The sequence below is a fragment of the Aquarana catesbeiana genome, linkage group LG11, assembly GCF_042186555.1.
Source record: "Aquarana catesbeiana isolate 2022-GZ linkage group LG11, ASM4218655v1, whole genome shotgun sequence".
Lineage (NCBI taxonomy): Eukaryota > Metazoa > Chordata > Amphibia > Anura > Ranidae > Aquarana > Aquarana catesbeiana.
Genome location: NC_133334.1, coordinates 5216579 through 5229534, shown reverse-complemented (window position 1 = coordinate 5229534; position 12956 = coordinate 5216579). Strand labels below are relative to the sequence as shown.

Sequence of the window (12956 nt, the reverse complement as noted above, 5' to 3'; positions counted from 1 at the left end):
GTAGACGTTTCAGTTGTGTGTGGAGACGGAGGCATGGGGGAGGGGGCGTACGAATGATGATGATTATTACAGGATGTATTTTATGGAAGTGAAATGTAATGGGGTAAATTATGACGCTGTTTTATTTTTGATGCGTTGTCATAACATTGACACTTGTCTACAATGTAAAGTAGTGAGTGTACAGCTTGTATAACAGTGTAAATTTACTGTCCCCTCAAAATAACTCAACACACAGCCATTAATGTCTAAACCGCTGGCAACAAAAGTCAGTACACCCCTAAGTGAAAATCTCCAAATTGGGCCCAAAGTGTCAATATTTTGTGTGGCCACCATTATTTTGCAGCACTGCCTTAACCCTCTTGGGCATGGAGGTCACCAGAGCTTCACAGGTTGTCACTGGAGTCCTCTTCCCCTCCTCCATGATGACATCACGGAGCTGGTGAATGTTAGAGACCTTGCGCTCCTCCACCTTCCGTTTGAGGATGTCCCACAGATGATCAATAGGGTTTAGGTCTGGAGACATGCTTGGCCAGTCCATCACCTTTACCCTCAGCTTCTTTAGCAAGGCAGTGGTGGTCTTGGAGGTGTGTTTGGGGTGGTTATCATGTTGGAATACTGCCCTGCGGCCCAGTCTCTGAAGGGAGGGGATCATGCTCTGCTTCAGTATGTCACAGTACATGTTGGCTTTCATGGTTCCCTCAATGATCTGTAGCTCCCCAGTGCCGGCAGCACTCATGCAGCCCCAGACCATGACACTCCCACCACCATGCTTGACTGTAGACAAGACACACTTGTCTTTGTCCTCCTCACCTGGTTGCCCCCACACACGCTTGTCACCATCTGAACCAAATAAGTTTATCTTGGTTTCATCAGACCACAGGACATGGTTCCAGTAATCCATGTCCTTAATCTGCTTGTCTTCAGCAAACTGTTTGTGGTCTTTCTTGTACATCATCTTTAGAAGAGGCTTCCTTCTGGGATGACAGCCATGCAGACCAATTTGATGCAGTGTGTGGCGTATGGTCTGAGCACTGACAGGCTGACCCCCCCACCCCTACAACCTCTGCAGCAATGCTGGCAGCACTCATACGTCTATTTCCCAAAGACAACCTCTGGATATGACGCTGATCACGTGACCACAACTTCTTTGGTGGACCATGGCGAGGCCTGTTCTGAGTGGAACCTGTCCTGTTATACCGCTGTATGGTCTTGGCCACCGTGCTGCAGCTCAGTTTCAGGGTCTTGGCAATCTTCTTATAGCCTAGGCCATCTTTATGTAGAGTAACAATTCTTTTTTTTTCAGATCCTCAGAGAGTTCTTTGCCATGAGGTGCCATGTTGTACTTCCAGTGACCAGTATGAGAGAGTGAGAGCGATAACACCAAATTTAACACACCTGCTCCCCATTCACACCTGAGACCTTATAACACTAACGAGTCACATGACACCGGGGAGGGAAAATGGCTAATTGGGCCCAATTTGGAGATTTTCACTTAGGGGTGTACTGACTTTTGTTGCCAGCGGTTTAGACATTAATGGCTGTGTGTTGAGTTATTTTGAGGGGACAGTAAATTTACACTGTTATACAAGCTGTACACTCACTACTTTACATTGTAGACAAGTGTCATTTCTTCAGTGTTGTCACATGAAAAGATAGAAGAAAAGATTTACACAAATGTCACTGAGGGGTGTACTTACTTTTGTCAGATACTGTAGCTAATGTTTCCCATATTTATACATTGGCTTTGGTAAGGCCCCATTAAAGCGGAGGTTCACACAAAAATTGAACCTCCACTTTTCGGAACCCTATCTCCCTCTGGTGTCACATTTGGTACCTTTTAAGGGGGGAGGGGGGTGCAGATACCTGTCTAAGACAGGTATTTGCACCCACTTCCAGGCGTAGACTCCCACGGGACTCTATGCCTCTTCCCATCCCCCTGCGCTGTCTGCTGGGACACGCACGGGTCCCAGAGACAGCAGGGACCATTCAGGTACAGATTGCTCAACGCGACTCGTGCATGTGCAGTAGGGAACCGGGAAGTGAAGCCGCAAGGCTTCATTTCCTGAGTCCCTTACCGAAGATGACAGCGGCAGCATCCGAGGACCGAGGGACGGTTCCTCCTCGGTTACCGACATCGCTGGATCCTGGGACAGGTAAGTGTCATTATTTTAAATTTCAGCAGCTGCAGTATTTGTAGCTGCCGACTTAAAAAAAAAAAAATTTGCAGGACTCCCGCTTTAACACTTGGCGATTTGGAATCCCGGACAGAATTGCCTTGGTTCTGCCTAGAATAGAGAGATATAAAGTAACATCATTTATAAACATTGATCAGACAGGAGATAGAAATATACAAAGTAACATTGTTTATAAACATTGATCAGACAGGAGATAGAGAGATACAACGTAACATTTTTTATAAACATTGATCAGACAGGAGATAGAGAGATACAAAGTAACATTGTTTATAAACATTGATCAGACAGGAGATAGAGAGATACAAAGTAACATTGTTTATAAACATTGATCAGACGGGAGATAGAGAGTTACAAAGTAACATTGTTTATAAACATTGATCAGATGGGAGATAGAGAGATACAAAGTAACATTGTTTATAAACATTGATCAGATGGGAGATAGAGAGTTACAAAGTAACATTGTTTATAAACATTGATCAGACAGGAGATAGAGAGATACAAAGTAACAATGTTTATAAACATTCATCAGACGGGAGATAGAGAGATACAAAGTAACATTGTTTATAAACATTCATCAGATGGGAGATAGAGAGATACAAAGTAACAATGTTTATAAACATTCATCAGATGGGAGATAGAGAGATACAAAGTAACATTGTTTATAAACATTGATCAGACGGGAGATAGAGAGATACAAAGTAACATTGTTTATAAACATTGATCAGACAGGAGATAGAGAGATACAACGTAACATTTTTTATAAACATTGATCAGACAGGAGATAGAGAGATACAAAGTAACATTGTTTATAAACATTGATCAGACAGGAGATAGAGAGATACAAAGTAACATTGTTTATAAACATTGATCAGACAGGAGATAGAGAGATACAAAGTAACATTGTTTATAAACATTGATCAGACAGGAGATAGAGAGATACAAAGTAACATTGTTTATAAACATTGATCAGACAGGAGATAGAGAGATACAAAGTAACATTGTTTATAAACATTGATCAGACGGGAGATAGAGAGTTACAAAGTAACATTGTTTATAAACATTGATCAGATGGGAGATAGAGAGATACAAAGTAACATTGTTTATAAACATTGATCAGATGGGAGATAGAGAGTTACAAAGTAACATTGTTTATAAACATTGATCAGACAGGAGATAGAGAGATACAAAGTAACAATGTTTATAAACATTCATCAGACGGGAGATAGAGAGATACAAAGTAACATTGTTTATAAACATTCATCAGATGGGAGATAGAGAGATACAAAGTAACAATGTTTATAAACATTCATCAGATGGGAGATAGAGAGATACAAAGTAACATTGTTTATAAACATTGATCAGACGGGAGATAGAGAGATACAAAGTAACATTGTTTATAAACATTGATCAGACAGGAGATAGAGAGATACAAAGTAACAATGTTTATAAACATTCATCAGATGGGAGATAGAGAGATACAAAGTAACAATGTTTATAAACATTCATCAGATGGGAGATAGAGAGATACAAAGTAACATTGTTTATAAACATTGATCAGACAGGAGATAGAGAGATACAAAGTAACAATGTTTATAAACATTGATCAGATGGGAGATAGAGAGATACAAAGTAACATTGTTTATAAACATTGATCAGACGGGAGATAGAGAGATACAAAGTAACATTGTTTATAAACATTGATCAGACAGGAGATAGAGAGATACAAAGTAACATTGTTTATAAACATTGATCAGACAGGAGATAGAGAGATACAAAGTAACATTGTTTATAAACATTGATCAGACAGGAGATAGAGAGATACAAAGTAACATTGTTTATAAACATTGATGAACAGGAGATAGAGAGATACAAAGTAACAATGTTTATATACATTGATCAGATGGGAGATAGAGAGATACAAAGTAACATTGTTTATAAACATTGATCAGACAGGAGATAGAGAGATACAAAGTAACATTGTTTATAAACATTGATGAACAGGAGATAGAGAGATACAAAGTAACAATGTTTATAAACATTGATCAGATGGGAGATAGAGAGATACAAAGTAACAATGTTTATAAACATTGATCAGACGGGAGATAGAGAGATACAAAGTAACATTGTTTATAAACATTGATCAGACAGGAGATAGAGAGATACAAAGTAACATTGTTTATAAACATTGATCAGACAGGAGATAGAGAGATACAAAGTAACATTGTTTATAAACATTGATCAGACAGGAGATAGAGAGATACAAAGTAACATTGTTTATATACATTCATCAGACAGGAGATAGAGAGATACAAAGTAACATTGTTTATAAACATTCATCAGATGGGAGATAGAGAGATACAAAGTAACATTGTTTATAAACATTGATCAGACGGGAGATAGAGAGATACAAAGTAACATTGTTTATAAACATTGATCAGACATGGGAGGTACAAATAACTTTGCTATGTTTGTATCTATCCTGTTTTGTGCCTCTGAGATGAAAAGCATGAGTTTCAATCTTTACAGGGATGTGCGGTGAGGTGAGAGGCTGGTGAGGCACTGACTAGTATCAGAGCCAGATACACACAGGTTACATACTCCACGATCGTTAGAGCAAGAGCAATAATTCTAGCACTACACCTCCTCTGTAACTCTAAACATGTAACCTGTAAAAAATTTTAAAGCGTCGCCTATGGAGATTTTTAAGTACTGAAGTTTGGCGCAATTTTAAAGCGTGACATGTTAGGTATCTATATACTCGGTGTAACATCATCTTTCATAGTATACAAAAAAATCAGGCTAACGTTAGTGTTTTTTTTTTTTATATTCATGAAAAATTGCTGCCCAAATACCGTGTAACAAAAAAAGTTGCAATGACCACCATTTTATTCCCTAGGGTGTCTGCTATAACAATATATATTGTTTGGGGGTTTTGAGTAATTTTCTAGCAAAAAAAAATATGATGTAGGAGAGAAGTGTCAGAATTGGCCTGGGTGGGAAGGGGTAATTACCATAAGTAATATTCAAATAATTATTATATATTGTTTTATTGTTTTTAAGGTAATTTACTATATTTTCAAAAATGGTACTCAAGCAGGTGGCCTAACGGACAGATGACCGAAGTTTGAAGCTATAACTTCCAACCAGTAATTTCACAGAAAATAGATAAATAATAAATGATTATCTTATAACATATAGCATAATAATATATGATTTATCTTGTACCTTTCCAGCAGCAGCAGATTCTCATTCTCCCTCTTAACTGTGTGAGAAAAACGTGGGATTGTGGGTAATTCTTATACAGATAAACACATGTATTCTCCTTCTAGTTAAAAGGGCTGGAGGGGAGCATTTGTCTTTTAGACACGTCCCCTTTTTTGACACTGCAGTGAGAGGCGTGCCTCCACTGCAGCATTTTTATTGAACAGCTTGCTCCAATGGCGCTTTACCACTGGTCCAAGGCCCCAAGCTGTCCACTGAGCTCAGTGCCTCTGAGAGGAAGTGAGGAGAGGCTCTGTGAGCTCATCCTCTCAGTCTGCTGCTGAGTGTGCCAGCTTGTATTTATAGTGGCCGCTCTGTATGTAGCTTCTAACAGGCTGCACAAGGAGCCCCGTATCTCTGGAACTATAGGTGGCAGGAGCCCCAAATTTTGACCAGTGATGGGGTAGGACTTAAGCTACCTACCCCCCAAATGTGACCCCAGGTCGCCGAGTTACGACCCTCGAAGCTCAATGGTTTTTTGGTATTTTTTTTTGTTCATGGCAGGTGAGGCTCAGCCTCACCTCCCTCCCCTGACTGCACGTCCCTGCGTCAGTTTAAGCAACCTGATAAAAATGTGTTCCTAATTAACCCTAAGTTTGCACTACACAACTCTAATTAACTCCTTCTTCCCCTTCCCTACTCAGCTACTGCAGAGAGTGGACTGCTATGCAGAACTGGTACAATGTTGCAGAGATAGAACAGCGTTGTGCACCTTAGATGTCTGTTGCTTATCTGTGAGTTATTTCAATATTCCTTCTTTGCAACATTGTAGCCATTCTGTATAACAGTTCTCTCTCAGTAGCCAATTCCTTGCACTGTTGGTGAGCACAGGAATCTTTATACACTTTGTACACAGTGCAGACGTCTCCTTCAAATTATTTCCTCTTCTAGTTGAATGTTTTTAGCTTATAGACTGTTTTCTCTATGGGCTGAATGTTCTTTAACTCATCTTGTCAAATGTTCTTAAGGCTTTTTTTTTTTTTCTCTTAGGATCAAACATTAGTGAATTCTGTTCCCCCTGCAAAAGGAAACAAATAGATACTGACATTTCACGCATATTTATTTTGGGGTTATATGGGCTATGGGGGTACCTCATCTTTTATGGTATTTATAGAAGATAGAACTGATATGATGGACTTTAATGATACCAGTGAAGGACATCGAAACAAAATAATGCTAAATAAGTTTATTACAAAAATGTTTTGATAATTTGTAATAAACTTATTTAGCATTATTTTGTCCTTCACTGGTACCATTAAAGTCCATCATATCAGTCCTATCTTCTATAAATGTCACGCATATTACAAACATTGCAGGTATTATTCACAACTGTTATATGAATGCTGAGACATTGGCAGGCCAACCTTTTTTTTTATAAACAGACCCCAAAGTGTTTCTATTCTTCAATAACAATTACCAATCAGATCGAAGGCCTTTAGAGCCAGACTTTAAAATCTTGGCCTTGCTGGTTTGCTTTGATCTGTGATGATGAATGAGGGTGAAGTATGTAGAAAGATTTAGCAGAGATCTAATAATCCAGAATGTGATTCCGGAGGAGGAAGCTTTGATGGAACAAAATTGCTTCATATGGTTATTTATTGTAAATAATTTGTTGGATGAAACTAATGACTCTCTGCACTCTCTGTCCCAATATAGAATGATTTCAAGTAGAAAAAGTACAAATCTTCTTGATGGTTTTGTAATTGTTCGCAGCCAGAAATCTACACATCACTTTTGGTCCTTTCAGGGTTGGGTTTCTCTCATAGGCAATGTCTTAGGGTGCCATGGCTGCCATTGGTGGTACCAACGCTGTATCCTGGCCTATAGGCCGACAAGACCCAGGCCTAAGGCAGCACTTTGCAGGGGTGTCAGCATGGAAAGAGTCCCCGCCGGCTTGCATTACACTGTTAGCGTAGCACCAGCTTTATGGGGCGGACTGGGGCGGACTGGGCTGAATTAGTCTAGCACCCCCATAAAGCGGCCGCACTGCTTCCGGTATGTGGGCGGCCGGCATTCCGCAACTGTGGTGGTGGTGGTGGGGCGCCACTTCTAATTTTGACTGTCCTGTCATCCTGGACCACAAACCTTCCTCACTGTGCTATGTGTTTTCTGCTGCACCATTGGCCTGGTCATATCTTCTTAGTCCTCTCCATAAAATTATCAGAGATTTGTGCTTAAAGTAGAACTATAGGCAACACTTTTTTTTTTTTATTTTGGTTAGAGTAAGGGTGGGTTATAACCCCTGTCAGTTTATTTTTTACCATCCATGTCCAATTTGTCCCATTGCAGAGATTTCCCTTCACTTCCTGCCCTTTAGCCAAACAGGAAGTGAGAGGAAATCTATACAAATTAAGGGAATCCATTGCCCCCCCCCCCAGCCCTCAGAATTTGAAAACTCGAAATTTCAGAGTGGGTCTTAAACAGCAAGGGGTGTGGCCTTGACAGGAAGGGGTGGGTCATATTTAAATTAGAGGGTGCACGAGTTTAGTCAGGCCTAGGGCAGCACAAAACCTAAATACACTACTGGGTGGTACACAGTGGCGGTTGGTGCCAAACTTTTTTTGGGGGGTGGCAAACAAACTCCCCCCCAGGTCCGCACTCACCCCTCCCCCCCAACGGCTTCCCAGGCTTCTCCTCCCGGTTCCGAAGAAGCTCAGGTGACTGAGTGAAATGCAATAACGCTACGGGGCCATACAGCTCGGCCATGCAGTTCCATCTCCCGCATCACTCCACCTAACATGGAGTAAATCTGGCATCACGGGGAACCACTATCCAGTCCCAACATTTGATGAGCTATCGGCAATCCAAAATTGGATGATGATTCATTCAACTGCTGTAACCTATCCAGAGTACGATTACCTGAAAACCCGGGGATTGGAATGGTTGTTACACCTCACCGCCATGTACGGATCACGGAGACAAGCAGCACAGCGGGTGAGATCTTGATAAGGGACGCTGAAATCCCCCCACTACAGTGTTTCATTTCTGTATCACATTTATAAGTTCTTTCGGTAATCAACTGTTGCAACTTTATCTACAAGAGACACTTCAAGCTCACCCCCATATATCTCCCAATGGTGAATTTATCTGTTTCTAACATCTAGACCAGGGATATGCAATTAGCGGACCTCCAGCTGTTGCAAAACTACAAGTCCCATCATGCCTCTGCCTCTGGGTGTCATGCTTGTGGCTGTCAGAGTCTTGCTATGCCTCATGGGACTTGTAGTTCTGCAACAGCTGGAGGTCCGCTAATTGCATATCCCTGATCTAGACTCTATATCCACCCGCAATCACACATGCGATTATCTCTGGATAGTATATATTCACTCTTCCAATGCAGCTAAATATTAGGGATGCACCGATACCAATTTTTTTTACAATAAGTACAAGTACCGATACTTTTTTTTTTAGTACTCGCCAATACCGATTACCAATACCGACCGCAACTGTTTTGTTTTAACTTCAGCTGTCAGCAATGGTACAAAGCATCGAAAAGTTATTTACAATTGAAATAAATAGATTTTTTTTTTAAATTTTGCACTTTTTCAATGTGAAATGTGTAAATAAATGTTAATATATATGTGTAAAAATATTCACTAACAAAGCAAACAAAAAAAAAAGTTTTAATTGTTTATCGTTTATAAAATAGACGTGAACAAAAGAAAAAAAGCAGGGAAATAATAATTAAATGGAGGAGAATAGGGAGTTAATTAAAGCGGTTTTATACTTAATTTTTAAACTTTTACCTACAGGTAAGCCTATAATAAGGTTTACCTGTAGGTAAAAAAAAAATCTCCTAAACCTGTACGGTTTAGGAGATATTCCACTTGCAATGAGCCGCTGACTGCAGCGGTGCATGCGCACAGGGGATTCTCGGCTGAAAGCCTGGCAGATGCCGGACCTTGCCCTAAAGAAGTCTCCCGTGCATATGCGCGGAAGTGACAACATCGCGGCTGCGGCCACTCACAGCGCTGGAGCCGCGATACCCGGAAGACACGCCGAGGGGAAATGTCAGCTCCCTCGGCATGGACCGGGTGAGATTCCGGCGCCTTGTTCTAAGGTAAGTATCTCATAATGAGCTAGTATGTGGTGCATACTAGCTCATTATGCCTTTTCCCTTACAGGTGTAGGGGGAAAAAAAAAGTCAGCGGGTTTACTACCGCTTTAAGGCTGATTAGAGTAAATGAAGGGTTATTAAGGGGTTAAACAGAGGAACATTTGTTCATTGTTTTCATCTGCAGATGAAGATACAGAAACATACAAAAAGAAACAATGTTTCATTTTATTTTAGTGTTTCAGGGCTGAGCAATGTTGTTAATAAACATTGCTGGCTGCTTTTTTTTTTTTTTTTGACAGTTCCCATTACCGAACTTCTTTAACACAGGGGAGACCCACTGACAGCTCAAAAGTATCGATTTCAGGTATCTGTGCATTTGTACGAGTGCCGATACTTGTGCAAATACTCGGTATCGGCACCAATACCGATACCAGTATCGGTGCAACCCTACTAAATATTCTAGTGGTTGTTTCCTCGGATCAATATCCCCGCTTCCAATGTTTGACATCGTAGTGTGTCATTGAAGTCAAGCGATTCTTGGAGGAAATATTCCTTGCGATTTGGTGCCGCTGGATGCCTTATCCGGGTTTTGAACTATCGGCTATTCCCGTTTTTATGTGGAGTGACTGTGAGTGCTGATGAACCCGGCCTGTTTTTTTAATTGTGACAATGTTGTCATTAAATTTTAATTTTTCTATTGGCGAAGGTTCTGATTGTTCTGGCTATCTTGCCATATGATATGTTTATATATTTTAGACTTTTGTATCAAATAAAACTTTGTACTTATTCCGCAGTGTGTGTTCCATTTGAAGCCCCTTATTAAACCTCTCTGGTTTGATTTGCTCTGTATGCATTCTCCTCCCGGCCAACCCGCTCTTCTTTAGACCCGCCTCCTGTCCTGATTGGCCGGGAGGAGAACCTGTAAACCAATAGCGAATATTGATTTGCTAATGTCACAAGTGGGTGGGTTCGGGGCACAGTGCTTTGCTCACAGAGCCCAACTTTTTTCAAGCCAATTAGAGCCTCAAGCTCTAATCATGTGCTATGAAAGTAAAAAAAAAAAAAAAAACTCATAGAAAGCTATGAGTTCGGTGCCCCACATGCAACCCCGCATGCAAACTAGGGGGGCGGCACCCCTTATGGACCGGCTGCTACTGGTGGTACATAACTGCCTAGGTCACTTTGCATTTATTCTGGGCACTGCTACTTAGCCTTCAAGGCCCTTCCCAGGGTTACCCCCTCATCCCGAGGGCTTGTGACCCAGTATGTGTTAGGAGGATACATAATGGCTCCTTCCTTTACTGGCCAATCAGGCTGCACGCTTGGACCTTGCGTCTGGTATGGAATTTTAAGGGGACTGCTTAAAATCCATACCAGACCATCATCAATGATAAGGGATATAGTATGGAATTTTATGGGGGACCCCATGTCTTTTTTTTTTTGTGCGGACTGAAGTTATTGACCATATATGGCCATGACCATATGTGGTCAGTGATGTCACTAAGGATCCCGCTTTGTTTACAAACAGAAGCAAGCATGGCATTGGAAATTTAATCTAGCGGGAAAATTGTGGGGTTTTTTTTCTTTCTAAATGTTGTTTTGCTTTAGTGCATCCTACAGGCAGGTTTAACCACTTGATGACCGCCTAACTGCAAATGTACATCAATAATTTGATGTTAAATACTGCGATCATGGCAGCAGCAGCTAGCTGCCCTAACCCTGGTATCTTTTTTTCAGTCAGGCAGCTGGCTTTCAGATAAAAGTGGTCTCAGTGGCGGATTCACCGCAAGATCAAGTTTATAGGCAGTAGAAGAGGTGCCCTCCCCCCTCCCGCTGCTTCCCGGTCGTCCCTGAGCTTACTGGAGCCATCGGTAAGCCTGGAGCCAACCCGATCCCTCTGATACCCGGGGAGGAAGCCAAGTGAGGTCAAGATAGCCCCCACTCGGCTCTATGCCCTTGGAGGACCAGAGTGATGTCTGATGTCACTTCCGCCTCTCTGGCTTAAAGGGATTTTTTTTTCTTAAAGTCAAAATTACATTTTTTTATTTTATTTAATTTTTTGCTTTTAAAGGTATATGAGAGATCTGGGGTCTTTTTGACCCCTGGTCTTTCAATAAAGGGTACCTGTCATGCCTATTTCTATTACAGGGGATGTTTAATTAAAAAAAAAAAAAAAAAAAATGAAAGGGACAGTGTAAAAAAAAAAAATAAAAAAATTTAAACAAATAATTTAAAAAAATGTAAAGCACTCCTATCCCTCCGAGCTCGCGCGCTGAAGCGGACGCATACATAAGTCGTGCCCTAATATGCAAATGGTGTTCAAACCACACATGTGAGGAATCGCTGCGATCGCTAGAGCGAGAGCAATAATTCTAGTACAAGATCTCCTCTGTAACTCCAAACAGGTAACTTGCAAAAAAATGTAAAGCGTCGCCTATGGAGATTTTTATGTATCTTAGTTTATCGACATTCCACAAGCGGGCGCAATTTTAAAGCATGACATGTCAGGTATCTTTTTCCTTGGCGTAACATCATCTTTCACATTATACAAAAAAAATTTGGCTAACTTTAATTTTTTTTTTTAATGATTTAGTGTATTTTTTTCCAAAAAAAAAAATGCGTTTAAAAGACCGCTGAGCAAATACCGTGTGACATAAAATATTGCGATGACCACCATGTTATTCCCTAGGATCTCTGCTAAAAAAAAAAAAAAAAAAATGTAAAGTTTGGTGGTTCCAAGTGATTTTCTAGCAAAAAATAGAGATTTTTTTACTTGTAAACAACAAATGTCAGAAAAAGTCAGCAAATGGGTGAGGCATCCAACAAACATGGCATTTAAAGGAATTGTGCATTTTTCATTTTATAATTAAATAAAAACTCTGCTCCCTGCTGAATGGTATTTTTAAACATTATTTTATTTCATTTTTATTTTTTTTTTTTAATTGCTTTGGTACATGAGTCCCCTGGCAGTCCCCAGCCCCCCCCCCTGCCCTTTATTTGGCATCTCCTTTGCTTATTAACTTTGAAAATGGTCAAAATTGATTCGCCATTGACTTTAAAATGGATCACATGAATGACGTCCTGAATACCATTTTTAAATACAGCTAAAAAATGTTCACTTCATGTAGGATTTCACCGTGTTTTCATGGACAGTGCATGTGTTCTGTGCAATGTAGGGGAGGGGGAGGGCAGCATCCAAAGCAGTATTTGGGGGGGGGGTGTCACAAGGTATCTGGCCCAGTAATCCGATGTTACATCTGTAAAGGGATAATGTATAATAACTTTATTGTATCTCTTACCATACACTCTTTATTTTCCTTCTAGACGGAATCAGATGAGTAGTATAAGAAGCGGTTGCCAATAAGAATGGCGGTTTACAGCGGGAGTCTACTGAACGTTCTGCCCTTCCACCGGTAAGACAACGCGGATTGTATGAATGTTAT

The 12956-nt window shown here is 40.5% G+C and overlaps 1 protein-coding gene across 1 annotated transcript in view; it reads left to right on the top strand.

Moving 5' to 3' along the window:
* The window catches only part of INSC (INSC spindle orientation adaptor protein), a 170948-nt gene that overhangs the window by 34500 nt on the left and 123492 nt on the right, over positions 1-12956 (top strand). The window contains exon 2 of the mRNA XM_073603960.1: positions 12838-12926. Within this exon, the coding sequence (XP_073460061.1) occupies positions 12880-12926 (47 nt within the window). The 5' untranslated portion in view covers positions 12838-12879. The remainder of the gene's footprint in view (positions 1-12837; positions 12927-12956) is intronic.